Genomic DNA, 20,075 nt, shown 5'->3' with positions numbered 1-20,075 from the left:
GGATATAATTGAGTGTCCGATAAGAGCCATGTGCCTGCAGTCATTCAAGACTCTCTTTAATTTATTTATTCCTCAATGCTGCATTGTGGATTATTGAATTAAAAATGTAATCCCCCCTCCCTCCTTCTGTATAAATATGTCCTGTGTTGTGCAGAGTTCTGCCTGCTCTCCAAGAACTTCCATGATCTTAGCATGATCGCGTATTATCCTTTTCTTCCCATGGGTCTGATCAGTCAATATTTATTGATTCATTTATATATCTGAGGAGGAGCTCGTTTGCGGTAAAATGTGGACAAATCCTAAACTGCCTAACTCAATCAAATAAAAGTCAAAAGACAAAACAGATTAAAATATTCGTTGCTAACTTGAGGGGGAGAGTGTATGCTTCCCAGCCTGTTTGCCAGTTTGTCCTGAACATAGACTTGATACTGTATAAAGGTCTTGAATGAAACTCTGCAGCAGGATCATCACATTGTAACTCTTTGAATGCAAACCTGTCTCACACTCAGTAAAAATCACAAGAGGCTGAATACCTGTCACATGAGATGTTTGTTTTTGTTGGATCCAAAGACAGTTCCCTACGTTAGCACCGTTTGCTCTTGAGTATATCAATTCATCAACTCATGTGAACAGACTGTGGACTGAATCCCACCTGTAAAATGATATCTCACGAAATAACTAATTCAGCACAAGAGAGATGTTTGGCAGCGGTTTTGTGATGAACTATGTTTTTGGCGTGTTGTTGAACGCAGCACCGCTGGCTGCTATCCGCCTGTCTGTCATATCGCGATAGAGTCTCCGGAGCTAACGCTGAGCAACATGGCGGAAGGTATGAGAATGATTTTTTTCCTCACTGCTCGGTCCACTCCCGGTTCTTCTCGTGTGTTTGTTGAACTGTTGGACCGAATGACCCAGTGTCTCGGGCTGCTTCACGACCAGTACATCGTGTTGGGCCGAACACACGAAGCGCAGCGTTAGCTTGTCCTCCTCAGCTCCACCGTTAGCTGTCGGTGGGGCTGCTAGCTGGATTTTTAGAGTTAGCCGAACCGGGCATCAGATAATGGGATGAAGGGGGACCGGTCCGCAGGGGACAGCTTCTATTCCTGAACTCTGCTGGTTCGACACGCGAGAAAATAAAACCCGTATGTTAACTTATAATTCGCAGGTAGCGTCAATAGTAGTGTTTAGCTAAATGTCAACGACAAAGATTGCATCAAACTGCACTATTAAGCAATCATTCCGCCACAGTCTACTCTCCAGTGACTGTCGCGGTTTCGTTCGTGAAGGGCTCGTTTTTAGAAAACGTTGACACACAGCAGTGTTGTTAATCGGAAGGTAAATACAGGACAGGGGGGGGGTGGCAGGTGTCACTCCCTGTCACCTGGCAGAGCTGCCCAGGCCAAGGGCAACACCTCGACTCGGGCCAAGACATCAGGGTGCGCCGGCTGGGTGCTCCTCCTTAAGGGAAATCTGCTTACCAGCTTCAACCCTCCACCAACCTGTGGTGTAATTGTGTGTGTGGGGGTGTGTGTGTAACTTCTGCATATCAACTGAGCTGAAGGGAAATGGAATCACACACACCCAATGAATGTCTGAGCCTTTAACCTCAATGAAAAAGTTGCATGAAAAAGCATGATGTTCTTCAGACCTACTCGTGCAATGTATGGATTCTATTACTGGTAGTCAACTTTTATGGTATTTAACTTGTGTGTTCTGTGTTTGCAAAGTAGTCGGTGCATTGGTTAAATCTGGAAGAGACTTGATCATGTACACAAGTCCTGAAGTTTTACTTTGGTCTCTGGGGAAATAAAAAAAATTGAGGTCGATATTGTTTTGCAGATGCCTCAGTGATGCCTGATAACCCTGCACAACAAATGTGGATAAGGACATTACAAAAACTATCCAGTGGCAGGTCTGTTAGTCCGTAAGCTGCTGCTCAAGCATACCACCCTTCCTGTGTTGAGTTGATCAGGTGGTTTTTTTTTTTTAGAAACACCCCTTTTCTGGACCTCATGACCAGTTGTCGTGCCAGTAACGGTTTACAAGAGAGGACAAAGTAACGTGCCGCCTCAGCATTCTTTCTTCACTTTAACTTTACTGGTTTAAAGGAAGGAAATGGGCCCCAGTTCAACTCTGTGGACTCTTGGCTGAGACATGACACAAACATCCATAGAAAGTGTGTTTTCAGTTTGAGGAACTGGGAAAGGTCTGTCCAAACAAAACAACTTTTGTAGACAGGTTTTGAGATTCAGCGATTTGGGTCTTGCGCAGAGACTGTGGAAAATCGACTGCTTCTGCGCAACTTTGGTCAGATAGGAAAGGGATTTCAAAAAGGCCGGACAGGGACTGGGTGAAACAGCGTGTGGTGTATGGCACAGCACACAGGAGGGAGACACCGCCACCAAAGACACCAGCCCCCACCAATTTAGGCTCTCAGCTCCTGTAAACTATAATGGAAACACACACACGCTTCAGTATGGCTCCACAAAGTTCGATGGAGGAAACAAAAGTAAAGACAATCCCAAAACAATATAAATTTATACCAGTAAAATAAACATTTACCCAATTATTCAAAAGCCAAATAAAGTCTAATCAATCAAGTCATAAGGTGGGTGAAAATGTGATACAGGTGATACAATAAACAAAGGAATGGAAAATACTAGAAACACACAAATTAAGCGGTCACCTACAATCCAAAACAAAAAAGCGACAAACCCCACTCACATGCACACTGTTAAAAAGGCTCACACATAACCTGGTAAAGCACTCTGACGTGATACTTTAACAAGCCACAGCAAGGAAGACAGAGTAAAACAATGTAAAGCAGAATGAAACATAAAGTACAACAAAGTAGGGCAACACAACACATGGTAAAGCAAAGCACGACAACAATGCAAAGTATGGTAAATATTCAAGCCAACCTGGAAACAATACATCTCTCATCACTAACATCATGTAAAGAAAACAGCATAAAGAACACCGTAAAATACAACGTTCTGGTGCGGTAAATGCCGCTGTTTACGCTGCTATGTTAAGCAAGGGAAGCAGCTTTCTGTGCTGATTGAACGCCGTCACTGGAAGGCTTAAAAAGTGGCGTTGTATTGATGACCACGGCCATGGTATATCATTATTCAGTGTCATTTAAGAACCCTATAATAATCAGTTAAGTAAACCAGCACTTTGGTATTGTTACCTGTAACCTTGTTGTACACACCATAGTTTACATTAGGAAAGATGTGACCTCTGGATGAGGATGGGCTTTTTCTTAGAATTTCTCGCTAAAGTGTTTTTACACCTGTAACTCAAAAGGCATGCATTGTGTTTTATGTAGTTCATTCATGTGTCAACTTTCCCATTTTATCTATTTTGTATGGAATTTATATGAATGCATTTCTAAATGGCATTGATTTCCTTTAAAAAAAAATTGTTTGACAAGATCATGCACATGAGCTGTTTTTGTGTAATCCTGCTAACAAACAGACAAAGAAACATATTTGAAAACATAACCATGGGATGGAAGGGGATACATCATTATTTACTTTGTACTACCTGATGTGATATGTATTTTGAAATATGTTTTAATCACATTACCTTGCAGTTTATACCAAAATAGTTTCCAAACAGACACCAAGTAGCATACTCTTTTAAAGTTTTGTATGGTTTATTGGTCAGGGTGGCAGTCAAGGTATCTTCTACTAGGCAAGGTCAAAGGCATTACCTTTAATCCATTAATACTTTAACCCTTTTAAGTCGCTTTATTTGCGTTTGTATCGACTTAGAAGGCCGAATATCAAAGACAGCTTGACGGCCTTTGATATATGGATGAGGGAAAAAATCGATTCAGTTACGAAGCGCGATTCTTGTGAATGGCGATTTTTAAATCGCCACGCTGCCTCCTAAATCTTTTTTTTAAACATATATTTATTGGTTTTATATGGGGGGAGGAGCAACCTAAACTTTTATTCATTCTATTTAATTAATCTTTTATTTATTGTTTAAAAGTAGCCTAAGTGGCATACATTTCTTAATTTTTTCCATGGTCCAGTATTTAAAAAAAACAAAACAAAACAATCCCAAGAAATCGTAATATCGAATCGCAATACCCACAGAATCGCATTACATATCGTATCGCCACCTAGGTATCGTGATTGTATCGTATCGGGAGGTCCCTGCCGATTCCCGTCCCTACTTTGATATATCCTAAAAGAAAACAGGGAAGGAGGAAGAGGAATAAGACACAGTAGATGGACATAATTGCATCAGAGACTTTGGTGGTAAATGGTACTGAATAGTCCAATTTTGTTTTCCATTATGAATAATGATGTGTTCTAAAGTTCATGATATTGGGTGGATGAAAGAGGGACCGTCTTTGCTGATGATTGAGCTTCGTGCAAAAGGTGAAGGAATATTCATCATGTTAAGGGAGGAAATACAAGAGGCATTTCATGTGGTAGCAAATGGTGTGTTGCGGGGGTGCACTGCGGGAAGCATAAACACTTCACCTCTGTGCCCATCATGCAACGCCGAAACACGCCCACTAATCAAGCATTATGGTCCAGGCCATCTAGTGTAGACCACATGGTGAAAATGTAATCTAAATCAAATAAAAGTTGTAAAACAAGGCTGAATTCCTGTTGCCAGTAGTGACGCAATCACTATAACTGCATACAGATTCATTGATCTGTTCATTTTGAGACTATGATCATAGTTGAGAATTTTGGAGCTCGTGAAAAATGCACAGTGGAGACCTGTTTCACAGTGAATCAGGAGGTGGCCCTCTTTATTTAAATATTAACTATAATATGTAGAGTGGTTCCAGTCGGGGCTCTGATCATGTACATGCAAAAAATAATTCTTAAGTTTTACGCCACGGTCCAAAAATCAAGGTTTTTATTTCTATGATGTTAAGAGGGCTCTCACTGATTTTGGAAGTTGCTCTCATTAAAGCTCAAGAAGGAATTCGTTAAAATACACAAAGTGCAAAATGGACACTAAATTCAAAATGTCCGACTTCCTGTTGCGTTAATCAAATTGGTGGCATGGACCTATTTTTCCATCCGGTCATGCTACATGTCTGTACCGAATTTCGTAAAGAGCGTTTAAACCAGATGGAATTACTGTTTTAGGGTGTGCTGTTGAGCCTTTTTGACAGGCCCATTTTCAATTACTCCATAATCAAACATTTTCACCAGGCCTGACACGCCCGCCAAGTTTGGTGAGTTTTGGAGTATGTGTAAGCCGTCATAAATTGTATTATTTGTCAGAATAATCTAGTGAAAAGCAATAGGGCCCGAGCACCGACTGTGCGAAGGCACTAATAATGTCTCAGGACAAATTTAACACAACAGCTTCATCCTGTAGTATAACAGACAAAAGTCATCTTTAATCAGCAGTTTTTTGTTTTTCTTTGGAGTGGAGCCAATATACACAATGACCTCTGACAGGTCGGCAGCGTATCGTAGGGACGACAGAGACAAACAACCATTCAGCCCGGATTCACACCAAGAGTCAATTTAGAGTCTCAGATTAACCTAGCTCCAATCTGTATGTCTTTGGACTGCGGGAGGAAGCCGGTGTACCCGGAGAAAACACACAAGAACCCAGGTAGAACATGCAAATCTGAACCGGCCTGTGGCTGAAAGCAAACGGTGTAAAATCAATACCAAACACTATCCAGTGAATGTACTTTGGACCACCCCCTTTAATTTCAGGCAAAAAATGCCTCACAGAGTTCAGTTCTAACCTGTGTTTTAGGAATAGGTCTTTCTAACCTCAGTTATTTTCCATCTCTGCATCATGTTTTGTCCTCTGTCTGTTTTCTTTCCCTTGATGGGGAGCAGAGGAGGTGGCCAAGCTGCAGAAGCACCTGGCCCTGCTCAGACAGGAGTATGTGAAGATGCAACAGAAGCTGGCTGACACAGAGCGGCGATGTGCTGTGCTCGCTGCTCAGGGTTCTGGTCAGGGCTCCCCCAACCCTTCAGCACCAGAGACCTTCATTAGTCGTCTGCTGGACATCGTGGCAGACCTCTATCAGCAGGAACATTACAGGTGAGGTTCATGCTTGGATCGGTACATATTAAAAAAGTCTAGTTATATGCAAATGGTAAATACTTTTGTGTCTGGTGTGGGTTGTATGATTGAAACCTATTCTGACACATTATTGTCGTTTGATGTTATTGGTTATGTATTTATTGATTATTTTTGTTTTCAAAATGTATTTGGCAAAAGTTTGAGATAACTGGGTTTCTCATGTGTGATGAATGTGTGTTTTGCAGTGATCTGAAAGTGAAAGTTGCAGGGGAGACACTTAGTGCCCATAAGTTTGTTTTGGCTGCTCGCAGTGATGCCTGGAGTCTGGCTAACCTGACCTCCACCTCTGAACTGGACCTATCTGGTGAGCAGACCCCTGTGACACCACCGTGTTAAAAGAGGAGCTTAAATTATAATGAAAATCCATCCATTTGGGATAAAGTAAGAAGGGGATGGTCATTTCGCAGTGTGTAAAATACCTAGAAATGTATTCATAGCATTTTGCTAACTTGCCTTTATGATATAAATAATTCCCAGATTGTAAGCCTGAGGTTGCCATGGCGATGTTGCGCTGGGCTTACACTGATGAGTTGGAACTCAGTGAGGAGGATGCCTTTCTTATCGACCTGATGAAGCTGGCTAACCGCTTCCAACTCCAGCTGCTTCGAGAGAGGTCAGCACGAATACACTGCCTTTTTTCCTTGCCGTTAGTGGACGCAGTGCCGTGGCAGAACCTATTGAAGAGCACCACATGTGGCTTAATGGCCTGAAAAACGTCTGTCTTTCCATTGGGACAGGTGTGAAAAAGGCGTGATGTCCTCTGTGAATGTCAGGAACTGCATTCGCTTCTACCAGACAGCGGAGGAACTAAACGCCACCACGCTGATGAACTACTGTGGGGAGATCATTGCCAGTCACTGGGTGAGTACCTTGTAGTGTTTGTTGACGGCTTACTGGCCTTAGGTGTTTTCATATGCTTGTGGAATGGATGAACAGTTGGGACTGTTTTTCAGTGATGTATTACCAAACCATATTAGATTAAAACTTCTTAATCTTAATTACGTGATCATTTAGCTGTATTATGGTTTTCAGCAGTCCTGAGGCATCAAAACAAATATGCCACTTTAAACCAGTGTGTACTGGTTAGATTCATCAGATATACTTGCCTTTTTTGTCCCACCAGTCTTTGTTACATCACCATTTACGATACAATAAAGCCAGACTTTGACAACTGTCACGGTTATTTTTATGACGTTAGTTAAAAAATGGCTGTTAGCTGTCATCAATCTTTGACACCTCCAGGCAAATGTTTTCCTTTTTGTTTTTTTACAATTTCTTAGATAACACTAATTCTTTTATTCAAAGCTGATTCTTTATTGTGTTTCATTGCCTGTTTTCATGTTTTATTTATCAGGATGATCTAAGAAAAGAAGATTTCAGCACCATGAGTGCCCCACTTCTGTACAAGATGATCAAATCTAAAACAGAGTTTCCTCTCCACAAAGCCATAAAAGTTGAGCGGGAAGATGTGGTCTTTCTCTATCTCATTGAGATGGACTCGCAGGTCAGTTCACCATAGATCTTCTTAATTTTCTTTTGTAAGTTACAATTTCAGCAGTAAGGAAGATTAAATCTTCCTCATTATGCTATAATGAGGTTTTATGTTTATTTTTTTATGTTGTTTCCTCTTGTTTTCAGCTCCCTGGCAAGCTAAATGAAGTAGACAACAATGGTGACCTGGCTTTAGACCTGGCCCTCTCTCGTCAATTGGAAAGCATTGCCACCACTCTGGTTAACAACAAAGCTGACGTGGATATGGTGGACCAGAGTGGCTGGAGCCTCTTGCATAAGGCCATCCAAAGAGGTGCAGGGTCACTATCTCACTCATCCATCTGTGTTTCTTGTAAAAATAATGTCCAAAATCAACTTTTGGTTTAGCCGTGTTGGTTTCTGTTTCTGTGAAGAATCACTCCACCTTTTTCAGTAATGTTTCTGTATAGAAATGATCTCCAATGTGGAATATCAGAGATGATACATGAAAGCAATGTTTGTTTCTTTTATAATCTTTTTTCCTTTCACATTCCAGGTGATGAATTTGCCTCAATCTTCCTGATTCGCCACTCAGCTCAGGTCAACGCAAGCACAGTGGGGGCCGTGGAAACCCCACTTCACCTGGTCTGTTCTTTCAGCCCCAAGAAACATTCTGTGGAGGTAATGAGTGGCATGGCACGAATCGCAGAGGCTCTGCTCAAGACCGGAGCCAACCCCAACATGCAGAACAGCAAGGGCAGGTGGGTCACATGGCTCTTGGCTTATGATCTGCGACGGATCCCGGTGGAGGTCAACTGCCTCGCAAAGTATCATGATGCTTCAACCTTTTTTTCCTTTTGATGTTTTTCAGAACTCCGCTACATGAAGCTGTTGCATCAGGGAATGAGGCAGTGTTCAAACAGTTACTAGAGTGCAAACAGTGAGTTATTTACACTTTATGTGGAATTAGTGCGTTTGTTCCTGACATGCAAAATCACCACCATATCAATATGTGCAAATAGACACAAGTAGGTTATGTGCAATTTCTTAATTTTACCTTAATCACAATATATTCTTTTCCCCCCCTATTCTATGCCATGCTGTATAATAAGAGTAGATAACAAATGTAACATACTCATATGGGCAATGTCATATCATGGCACCCTGGCCATTATTTACCTCCAAGTATTTCCCTGTGTGGAACCTGATGTACTCTATCCATCTTGTTAGGCTTGACCTCGAGCTCAAGGACCATGAAGGCAGCACAGCTCTGTGGCTGGCCCTGCAGTACATCACTGTGTCTTCAGACCCATCGGTAAATCCATTTGAGGACGATGCACCTGTAGTAAACGGCACCTCATTTGACGAGAATAGCTTTGCCGCACAGCTCATCCAGAGAGGGAGCAACCCTGATGCACCCGACACTACCACAGGTGCTTATTGATAATTTTACTGCAGTAGTATCTGTCTGAATCTGATGGTGCATTTGACTTGCAAAACATTTTCCTCTCGTCTCTGTAGAAAACTGCCTCATGCAGAGAGCAGCTCGGGCAGGCAACGAGGCAGCTGCTCTGTTCCTAGCTACTCATGGAGCGAAGGTCAACCATGTCAACAAATGGGTACGTGTGAAATAAGAGCATCTACATTAGGGCTGTCAAACGATAACATTTTTTTATCAGATTAATCCCCATTTATAAATGGGGATATTGTTGTGGGAACGGAAAGTTAAATGACAGAAGGCGGGTATATACATCTCACATTTCTTTTTTTATTGATGACAAGTCCATATGGTAGTTAGTAAGATTGAAAATTAAAATCAAACAAAAACATACCATACCATAATTAAATATGGCTGTGTCTTTGCTTTGCCTCTTAGCAAACATAGAATGATGTTATTTAGAACCTTATCCTAAACAATTGGGGCATCTTAGGCTTTGCTCTTTTAATTTTTGGTAATATAGGATGGTTGAATAAAACGTTTTTCTTTTCTATTTTAAATCAAACAAACATCCAAACCTTTCGTTTCTCAAGTTCCTGCAGATGAAATTGAACTAGTTCACGTTCATAGTTAATGGGATGATTTAGGTGACAAACGTACAGTCATGTGTTTGGTTATGAATCGATGGTGATGGATCATGTCTGCTTGTCGCTCCACTCATTTTAACACTGAGTCCTGACTGTGAGCGTCACGTCTCGTGTTTTACTGAGCACAGTAAACTGAATACAGCCTCAAACTCTGGAGCGAATTAAACAACAATAAGTTACTTCCTGTACTGATCAGGTCCTGATAACTAGTGATGAGTGTTTATTAGTTCAAGAGAGAGCAGAGTGGAGGATGACACAGAAACTCCAGCTCGGTACAAACCAACTCCGACTTCTTCTCTGATCATGACGCAGCAGCGCTGATCACTGAGCAGCTGTGCCTCTGAGTTTCACTGTTTGTTTCCACTGCTATTCTACAAAGTCACTGACCGGCTGCTTAACGTGAACTAACTTTGATCTCACTGCGTGTGTTGCTCTCAGCGAGTACGTGGGATTGGGATGGGTACATGGAGTGGGTCATTCTGCGCATGCGTTAAAAAATGTACGTGTTAATTCCACAAATTAATCATCCTGCGTTAACGCGTTAATTTTGACAGCCCCCAATTACATACATACATATTTCTACGTCATGCCAACATATTTGGCCCATCTCTTTCAGAGATAACTAGAAAATAGAAAAAGAAGAAACACAAAATCTTTAAGAAATCCTAAATCAATTAATCACACAGAACTATTACTATAAATTTATAATAAGGCTAATATCTATAATTGACCCCAAAAGAGCTTTTTCATTTCTTCAGATTACTGGCTAATTATATGTTACATATAGAAAAAGCCAATCAGTGCAATTTCTAATAGCTGAGAATAAAGTATCCAATCAAAGATGTCAACCTAGATACATTTTACAGGCAGGAGAAAATTACAATAGGTGAAAACATTTAGTACTTGTTGCAACATTGCCTCAGTATTATGCAGTGGATTCTTGTCAAAAATCTGAAAATTATAATCTGACTTTTTATGTCTTCAGGCCTTACAAATGTAACCGTATCCTAAATCCTAAAGTGAAGGGGAAATTATTTTGTAATAATAATAAAAAGCCGTATTAATCCCTCTTCCTTTTTTCAGGGTGAGATCCCACTTCATACAGCATGTCGCTGTGGTCTGGCAAGCCTGACAGCAGAGCTGCTCCAGCAGGGAGCCAACCCCAACCTACAGACACAGAAGGCCCTGCCTGACGAAACCAATGGCGTGGCGACGCAGACCCCCCTCCACATGGCCATTGCTCACAACCACCCAGATGTGGTGTCTGTCATCCTTGAACAAAAAGGTCTGTATATGTTTTGGGATTGTGATAAATCTTAACAGCTGTAACTAAGATTTAAATGTAATGAGTGCATCAAGCTATTTCTGCATTATCACCAATATACTCAAATGTGCCAAAATGTTTCTATTAATTCTCCCTTGATTTATTGCCTCTATTTCAGCCAATGCACTTCATGCCACCAACAACTTCCAGATCATTCCAGACTTCAGTCTCAAAGACTCCATGGACCAGACGGTGCTGGGCTTGGCCCTCTGGACAGGTACACAGCTCTGCACCTTATAAAACAGTTGATTCTTCATTATCCAGTAAGCTTGCTTGGTGATCTGGTGTGATATGTAACATGTATAATTTGGGCTCTGTCAGGTATGCACACTATAGCAGCTCAGCTGCTGGGCTCAGGGGCTTCTATCAACGACACTATGTCCAATGGACAAACCCTGCTTCATATGGCCATCCAGAGACAGGACAGCAAGAGTGCCCTCTTCCTTCTTGAACATCAGGCTGACATCAATGTGAGGTAATGCCTGGGTTATGCTGCAGAAGTTAGGGTCTGTACAATTGTAGGTTATGGCTGTTATGAGCATTTTAGACCTTCATTAGTCTGTTGACAGCAGAGGAAACAAAAGGGTGCAGGATCTGGACTAATCCCCTGCTAGAGGCAAACTGGTGTCGTTTGCTATTGATGTTCTATGCATTCACCCCCACGCCCTCTGTTTTCATTTTGTTTTAATCTGAACTGGATTCAGTAAAACTTCAGCGGTAGCATTCAGTAGTAACAATAACAAGTTTGGACCCAAAATACAGACCTCTTTATTGTATGTTTATCATCTGCCAGTTAACAACTTTGAAACAAGTTTTTAAATTGTCATGGATTTGTCTGTATCTTATGTTTTGTATTTCCTCTTTGACTAGAACTCAAGAGGGACAAACAGCACTACAGTTGGCCATTAGTAACCAGCTGCCACTGGTGGTAGATGCCATTTGCACAAGAGGAGCTGATATGTCAGTTGTGGATGACAAAGGGGACCCTCCACTGTGGCTGGCTCTAGAGAACGGCCTGGAAGATATTGCATCCACACTGGTGAGACAAATTCATACACAACCAATTGAGAAATGACTCTTTTCATTCATTCTTGGTGTGCTCTCAGTTGTTACCAAAACTTTATTTAAGGAATTTCAGTGAGATAACACCTCTGGAATAGCTATAAAGAATAAATCAAGTTTGATTCAGGAATAAATTATCCCAAAGGGGAATGAAATATCTCCTTACCATTGCATTAAGTGAAACCGTAGGGATGTTAATATGTCCGTATAACATCCATTATCTTTCACTGATTCATGTCAGTCCGAAACATAAAATACCAAGTGAACAAAGATTGGTTTCACTATAAATCACTTATATTGTGGAGCCAAAGAGCTGCACAAAACCATAAAGACCTCTCTTCACACATGTTACCACTTTATCCTCACTTAAGCGATTTTATTGGCAGCATATACATTATGAGTAATGTAGATGAATTCAAATTTGAGAAACAGTCATTCTTTCACATTTTGACTGTCTTGTCCCCTGTATGTCCCACTTAGGTCCGCCATGGCTGCGATGCGACTAGTTGGAGCACAGGGCCCTCTGGCTGCAAGCAGACTCTCCTGCACAGAGCCGTAGATGAGAATAATGAGGTGTCTGCTTGCTTCCTCATACGCAGGTCTGCAAATTCTCCTTTCTGTTATACTGCTATACTAATTGAGAATATAATCCTAAACAGTGGATGTACATATCTGCAGAGTCTGTGAATCATTTGTATATTGACAAATAATATAATTTTAAGATTTAAAAAAAATCGAACTAATTAAAAAAATGGTCTCTTTGTAAGCTTGATGTAATGACATCTATGTGACTACATGTCTTAACTTATTCCCTATGTTATGTCTCTATAGTGGGTGTGATGTGAACAGCCCCAGGCAGCCAGGGCTAAATGGAGAAGGAGACGAAGAAGCCCGAGATGGGCAAACGCCCCTCCATCTGGCGAGCATTTGGGGATTGGAGGACGTGGTGCAGTGCCTTCTAGAGTTTGGAGCTAATGTTAACACACAGGTCAGTCCCATCACATCAGAGGGTCCATTACTCTCTGATCGTATGAGGGATCTCTCTAAACTTCACTCAGTATCGGGCCGATGTAAGCATAATAGTGGCTCATTGAATTATAAATGGCTTAATAACATACATTTCTAATCCTTTTTTGATTTTTATTCTTTTTAAACACCCAATGCTTGAGTAATGAATACATCCCCAAAAATGTTTTTTTTCTTCTCAAAATAATTGTTATATTAAAGGTTATTTTATCATTGGAATGATTAAAAATTGAAATGGTTTTCATTTAGAGATTGAACACATTTTTTTGAATGGAGGCCTGAAGGATTTAGTTCTTCACAATTAGTATGTTTGTTACAAATACTCAGTGATACAAAAATCAATCAATATTGGCTCATGGTTTCACAATCACCCATTCCTAGATCATGTACTTTTTCCTGTTACAGCAACTATCTCAATCAAGTCTCAATCTGTCTGTATGTGGAATGCATATTTCGAGAACCGTTCATCTCATCGGGTAGCAATGAAAACTCTCCTGTTTTGTGGACTGAGTCCAGCAGGACACTTTCACAGTTTCAGAAAGAAAATTGCAACCAGCATAGCCACGGTCCAAGCAAACAACGGCCATTCCACCAGGAAAGCAAATAATAGATTGCTATACTTAATAAATGAGCTGTAATCATGCTCTATTTCTCACTGTCTCTGTATCAGGATGCAGAGGGTCGAGCTCCTATCCATGCTGCCATTAGCAGCCAGCACAACGTCATCATCCAGCTCCTCATCTCCCATCCAGACATTCGTCTCAACATTCGCGACCGCCAAGGAATGACCCCCTTCGCCTGTGCCATGACGCACAAGAACAATAAGGCAGCAGAGGCTATCCTCAAGAGGGAGCCAGGTGCTGCTGAACAGGTAGCCCAGACATAAATGCACCAGTTTCATCTTCACCTTCAACATTACTGTTGCACCAATAAAAATTATGTAGCCACAGTATTGATCTCTCAAACTTCTGTTTCGGTACAGGTGGACAACAAAGGCCGCAATTTTCTACACGTGGCTGTCCAAAATTCCGATATCGAAAGTGTCCTGTTCCTCATCAGTGTCCAAGCTAATGTCAACTCCAGGGTTCAGGATGCAGCCAAACTCACCCCTCTCCACCTAGCTGTCCAGGCTGGATCTGAGATCATCGTCCGCAACCTGGTAGACTTTTGTTGCTCCTCTGCATCTCCCATTCATGCCAGTTTAAGTGTCAGAGAAAGAGTTGTGTATGTGATGCTGTTTTTATTTTTCTCTTTCTCTAGTTGCTTGCCGGAGCAAAAGTAAATGAGCTGACAAAACACAGGCAGACAGCCCTGCACCTGGCCGCCCAGCAGGACCTGGCCACTATTTGTTCTGTGTTGATCGAAAATGGAGTAGACTTTGCTGCTGAGGATGAAAACGGAAATAATGGTACCTCATATAATTTTATCTTTATTATAACTTGATCTGGGATAATATTATTAAACGATAACCATTCCAATTGACAAATTTCCAAAATAAATAATTAGGCCAGTTTGTGGAGGAGAATCAGTATATAGTTTTGACCCAACATAGTCATTGTTTTTAGTAAGACCACTACATTATAGTATTGCCCAGCCACCTTCATCCTTGTAAATAACATTTGATCTTTTCTCTATTCTTCCTGCTCTTTCCAGCTCTGCATCTGGCTGTGATGCAAGGCCGCCTTAATAATGTGAGAACCCTACTCACAGAGTCCAACGTCGATGCTGAGGCCTTTAATCTCAGGTACACTTTCCTGATTAAATCACTGGAGTATTATTGGATCCTTTGGGAAATAAGCTCATTCAAGCTGTAACACCGCAAAAAGATACATTGCGTTTTTTAAGATGAGGGCATTGGCACATTGCTCTCTCTCTCTTTCTCGCTGACTGGCAGACACACAACTGACCTCTCTGACCTGCTACAGTTTAAACGTTGTTTTGCTTATAATTCCACAATAACAACACTGATCGCTTAAATTTTTATTCAGCTGCGTGCATTCATTCATTGATTAAGGTTGTCTCTCTTACACACAAACTCACACTGACACATACACAAACTACAGTATTCGAAACGTAGACGATGAATGGAGCACTTCAGTATGCAGTGCGAATGATAGACATTCACTGTTGAGAAAGGAAGCTTAACAATCAAGAAAAACTCAGAACTTAAAAAAGAACCTTCCCTGGTCTATATTTTCAACCTATGTCTCCTTTTTATCTCATGCCTACTTAGGGGTCAGTCTCCAATGCACGTACTCGGCCATTATGGGAAAGAAAACGCTGCCGCCATTTTTGAGTTGTTCCTGGAGTGCATGCCCGAATACCCTCTGGACAAACCAGATAATGAAGGGAACACAGGTACTGTATATTGAATTATCTCTTTTGTTAACTTTATACATGTCCCACAATAAAACCAGTACTAGACCTGTCATAAAATTAGCATGATCTATGTTTTATTGCAGTTCTGCTTCTGGCCTACACGAAAGGAAATGCAAATCTGTGCCGTGCCATTGTGAGGGCTGGGGCGCGACTGGGCATCAATAATAATCAGGGCATCAACATTTTCAACTACCAAGTTGCAACCAAACAGTTGCTGTTTCGCCTTCTAGGTTAGTTATTACACTTAACCATATATCAGAGATACTTCGCATATGAAGTGATATGTTTTGATCCCAGGTGTTATAACTAGACTATTTCCTCCTTTTTGTTTTTTTATAGATATGTTGTCCAAAGAGCCCCCATGGTGTGATGGGTCAAACTGTTATGAATGCATTGCCAAGTTTGGTGTAACAACAAGGAAACATCACTGGTTAGTATTGTTTTTATATAAATAATGTTTTATAAATTGTATTCATTTTTTCACTTTGTGTCAAACTAAATGATTAATCCTGCGTCACTTTCTTGACTGTTCATTCCAGCCGCCACTGTGGGCGCCTCTTGTGTCACAAGTGCTCTATAAAGGAGATACCCATCATCAAGTTCGACTTGAACAAGCCGGTGAGGGTGTGTGACATCTGCTTCGATGTACTAACTCTGGGTGGGGTATCGTAATGTATTGGGCTGGACATCCTCCATCCTCTGACACTGGCCATGCCAGGCCCAACTCAGCACAGTTTTTCAGGCACACCAGGACAAGGGACTTCAGTAGCAGGACATACTAACAAGAGATTCCCGGACATGGACCATAGCCTTTATACTCTTCCAGTCTATGAAAAACTATTAATGTTCTAGAGGGACGTTTAAATAGAAAGTGAAACATTGTCTTTTTGTTTCTGTTTTGATCAAAGTATCTTAAAGATGATATAAGAAGCTCCTCCAGCTCGGTGACAGCTGGACACAATTTGTTAATCATTTCCCCCAGCTCAATAATGTGTGTTTGTACCGATGACCTCTCATTACTACAAGCAGGTAACTGCTGTACAATTTAATCATGAAATATCACTAATGATCAAATCAATTTAGAGGAGTTGTTGTCCTCTTCTCTGTTGGTGTACTCTCCTTTATGATGTGTGACCAAAAAAAAAACCAAATGAATATTAACCTTCATTTAAGAGCTGAGGCTGCTGTCAACCAAGTGACTGAACCAACAGCAGGTTCTCTGCAAATTGTCATCACTCTTCTGTCACCCAAATTCTGTATTGACTGAATGAAGTGGGACAGGCTAGGAGGATTTAAGAGACAAGCGCCTCATTTCATTTTTTAAATGAGCATCATGTCCAATTGAGATCTAATCTATTTAGTTATTTTCAGAATTATAACATTGACTTTGTCTTATTTTACCATTAGAGTTGGTAGATGGCACGAATTGGCAACAGAGGAAATTCTTTTCTTTCATGATTAATTCATATTGTCGTGTGTGGGCATATTCCAATTTAGTAGAAAAGGATAATTCTTAACACGGCAATTTGGGAAAATATGATTATTATAAACCCTATTTTATAATGAAAACTAAATTTTCCTTGAAAACCCTCCTTATCCCTTAGAAAAATGCCTATTATGCCTGTTACTGTCAATTAATTTGTAGTTTTTTTGTGTCATAGTCATCATCAAAAATGATATCTGAGAATCAGTCACCAAAAACTACATTCCATTTTTGACCTGCCAGGAGATCGTCGTAGGAAGTTGCGATCAAAGTCCCCACGATCTTGCCTCAAGTCAAGTTGTCTTGACCCATTATATTGAACGCGTCTTAATTTCTAAGCCTAACGGGTGCACTTTATCAACATCACATGACATTTCTGATCATTGGGGAGAATGTGGCATAGCGGGGCGACCGGGTAGTGGGGCCTCTTTAAGTATTGTTAAATTGTACAGATAAATGTGTGATATTTTTGACCACTACAACTGTTTTGTACTTAAATGCAGTTTGTGCTTGTCATTGTGACAAACCTAAATCTTGCCTCTGTTAATCTTTTATGCACATTGTTTAATCTTTTATGCACATTGTATTGTATCTGTATGCTCAGATATGTAGTCTGTCTCTTCCTGGTGTATCCTTTTAGAAAAAAGGGAGGACAACTTTACATAAAGGTCATCAAAAACAAATGTATTGAGAATTCTTCATTCCAACTCTTATGTGCGTTACAATTAAAGGTCCACATGTTTTCCTGAATTTTGTCCAACTGAAAAGCAGGTCCATTTTCAAGGTTGGCTCGGAGATTAAAATTCTCCAACAGCACACGATTCAGCATGTGGAGGGCAGCCTTCATATTTCTGCAGGTTAGGGTCTTCCTCTGCTGCAGAGGGGTCCTCCACACAGACGCAACGAACACCAGTGGATCCAGCAGAGAAGAGCTTCCGTGGGACCCCCGTCCAGTCCCTTAACACTCCACCACTGAAGAGATAAAACGAATCAGGCCTAATCGAAACCCATGATGCATGCTACTGTAAGACATGCACTATTATAGGTATTGAGTACATCACACCATTGCAATCATTTGCCATGTGGGTGTTAATATTTGATTAGGCCAAAACTTTCTTATACCTCTTAGTGGAGCACCAGAATCTTCCCCCCCTGGCAGAGCTCCACTCTGAATTGCACGATGGGAAATGCAGCTTCTCAACCTCAGACTGGGCCTTCATTCGCTGGCCTTCCACTAGTGATGCTTCTACCTGCAACAAGGCCTCTGTTGGCTGTCCAGTCTCGCTGTAGAACCGGCCAGTTACCAAACCTGAAATTCAAGTTGGGAGAGCGTTTATTTATATTGATGTGGAAAATTATATTAAAACCAGTCCGTAGTTTTTTGTTTTTCCCCCTGAACAAACTGTTAAACATAAAAACTAAATTCAAATATTATATAATATCGTATATTAATGTTTTTATTTTTTTATACAAACTAATGCTATTGCCAATATTTTGCTTTTGTTTAACATATGTAGGAAGCAAATGTGTTTTCTGTGGGGACCTGTAATGGGATATTACAATAGGAAGGAGTAGTGATGTGTTCAAACTACTGTCAACACCAAACAAATATGTAAAACCTCCTTTTTATGCTTGTATACCCCAAAGCATGAGCATATTTTATAAACAATCCCAGTAAATTTAGTAAAGGTGATTATGCTTGAAGGGAATAAAACAGTATGAAGAATGTTCTTAAGCTGTAACAGAGAGATGGGGTCTCCTGGCACAAATCCCACGATGTATTACTGATGAGTAATCCTTAGATGACACAGATTGTGCTTTAATGCAAGTTATAATAGCGTTAAACTCCATACAATGTGCTGACCAAGGAAACATTCTGTATTTATGCAGAACTGAGCCAGATCTTTAAAGATGCTTTACAGGTAAACTGGGACTGACCTAGTTTTTTTAATAAATGTGTGTGCCTTAAAAAAATTATAATAGCAGGTGGACAAGCATTACATACCCACAGTCTGGTAGTCCCTCTGATAGAAGGCCAGCCAGTCATACAGGGCCACCACTTGCAGAGGGGAGAGACTGGACACATCATCCGTCAGGCCGCTCTCTGTGAAGTCTCCAGTGATGAAGGACAGCGAGGCGTCTCTGCCTGAAAACACAGAGTACAGTGCAGTATGGAGGATAATAATGCAGATAGCTGTTCTCGTTAGAGGGGGATTTATGTTCCTGATTTAGGTTAAGGACTTGAGGATAACAAAACATCTGGCAATGTTTAACCAAACGTTCAAATATATATTGTTGTTGAATACTGTAAATACTGAGTATGTATACAAATACTCACATCCGAACTTGTTAAACAATAGCTGCTGGACAGATGTGATGAAAATCTGAATAAAGCTCCAATAAATGTAAAATTCATATCTCCCAGATAGGTAATCACTGTCCAAATAAGAATAATAATGTATACAGCTCAAAAACATTTAATACTGAGATCTGAGGTTTAATGCTGGGATCTGAGGTTTACTACTGAGATCTGAGGTTTAATACTTCGATCTGAGGTTTAATACTTCGATCTGAGGTTTAATACTGAGATCTGAGGTTTAGTACTTCGATCTGAGGTTTACTAATTCGATCTGAGGTTTACTACTGAGATCTGAGGTTTAATACTTCGATCTGAGGTTTAATACTGAGATCGAACACGTTGTGGACACTGTAGGAGAAGAAGTAGTCACCTGCCATAAAGTGATAGGCACCACCGGGTCCATAGTGCTTGTGTCCCTTGTTTACATCAAACACCTGCCCCATGATGGCCAGGTACAGGCCCTTACTGCCTTGCTCCCCGTCGTGCAGGGACAGCTCATGTCTGCTCAGGATCCGCACAGAGGGGCCCTGCGGTGATCCAGATTTAACGGACCACTCGCGGGGAACCAACCACACAGCCAACAACACAGACACAACCACCACAACCACACAAGTGAGCATGCTGATCGAGCAGGTCTGTGGTCTCATCCACTGACATCACATCACGTCCTCTCACTGGAGTAGCAGACGCCGACGAGCGCTTCCGCGAAACAGGAAGCCGCCGCGCATGCGCAGGGGAAGCACGCAGAGGACGTTTTCCGGCAGGATGACGTACGGTGCGTCAATGCGGTAGTAGTG

General features: G+C 41.1%; 2 protein-coding genes across 2 annotated transcripts; one reads left to right on the top strand and one right to left on the bottom strand.

Annotated features, from left to right (window-relative positions):
- The first annotated feature begins 731 nt into the window (after nt 1-731).
- ankfy1 (ankyrin repeat and FYVE domain containing 1) lies at nt 732-17,602 on the top strand. The gene is made up of 25 exons (XM_053441205.1): nt 732-829; nt 5,841-6,048; nt 6,276-6,394; nt 6,568-6,703; nt 6,828-6,951; nt 7,445-7,594; nt 7,729-7,894; nt 8,117-8,321; nt 8,432-8,500; nt 8,791-8,993; nt 9,082-9,179; nt 10,729-10,930; nt 11,088-11,186; nt 11,291-11,444; nt 11,840-12,008; nt 12,512-12,630; nt 12,863-13,019; nt 13,728-13,928; nt 14,040-14,216; nt 14,318-14,465; nt 14,711-14,801; nt 15,291-15,415; nt 15,520-15,666; nt 15,776-15,866; nt 15,976-17,602. The coding sequence occupies exons 1-25, from the start codon at nt 820-822 to the stop codon at nt 16,106-16,108; spliced, it is 3,501 nt and encodes a 1,166-aa protein (XP_053297180.1). The 5' UTR covers nt 732-819; the 3' UTR covers nt 16,109-17,602.
- On the bottom strand, nt 17,583-19,998 carry LOC128456835 (neuferricin). The gene is made up of 4 exons (XM_053441206.1): nt 19,649-19,998; nt 18,925-19,065; nt 18,042-18,228; nt 17,583-17,891 (listed from the first exon to the last, which is right to left on the bottom strand). Exons 1-4 carry the CDS (start codon nt 19,923-19,925, stop codon nt 17,717-17,719), a joined length of 780 nt encoding a protein of 259 aa, XP_053297181.1. The 5' UTR covers nt 19,926-19,998; the 3' UTR covers nt 17,583-17,716.
- Nucleotides 19,999-20,075: the final 77 nt, after the last annotated feature.

The sequence above is a fragment of the Pleuronectes platessa genome, chromosome 15 (assembly GCF_947347685.1).
Source record: "Pleuronectes platessa chromosome 15, fPlePla1.1, whole genome shotgun sequence".
Lineage (NCBI taxonomy): Eukaryota > Metazoa > Chordata > Actinopteri > Pleuronectiformes > Pleuronectidae > Pleuronectes > Pleuronectes platessa.
This window is presented reverse-complemented; position numbering and strand designations above follow the sequence as displayed.

Bases quoted from the DNA above. Each gene is read 5' to 3' on its own strand.
- ankfy1 (XM_053441205.1), top strand. The intron at 6,952-7,444 runs GTGAGTACCTTG...TTTATTTATCAG, and splicing joins AGATCATTGCCAGTCACTGG to GATGATCTAAGAAAAGAAGA. The intron at 15,867-15,975 runs GTTAGTATTGTT...TGTTCATTCCAG, and splicing joins ACAACAAGGAAACATCACTG to CCGCCACTGTGGGCGCCTCT.
- LOC128456835 (XM_053441206.1), bottom strand. From the start codon at position 19,925: ATGAGACCACAGACCTGCTCGATCAGCATGCTCACTTGTGTGGTTGTG. The intron at 19,066-19,648 runs GTGACTACTTCT...CTGTGTTTTCAG, and splicing joins TGCCTATCACTTTATGGCAG to GCAGAGACGCCTCGCTGTCC. The intron at 17,892-18,041 runs GTATAAGAAAGT...TTATCTCTTCAG, and splicing joins TTCTGGTGCTCCACTAAGAG to TGGTGGAGTGTTAAGGGACT.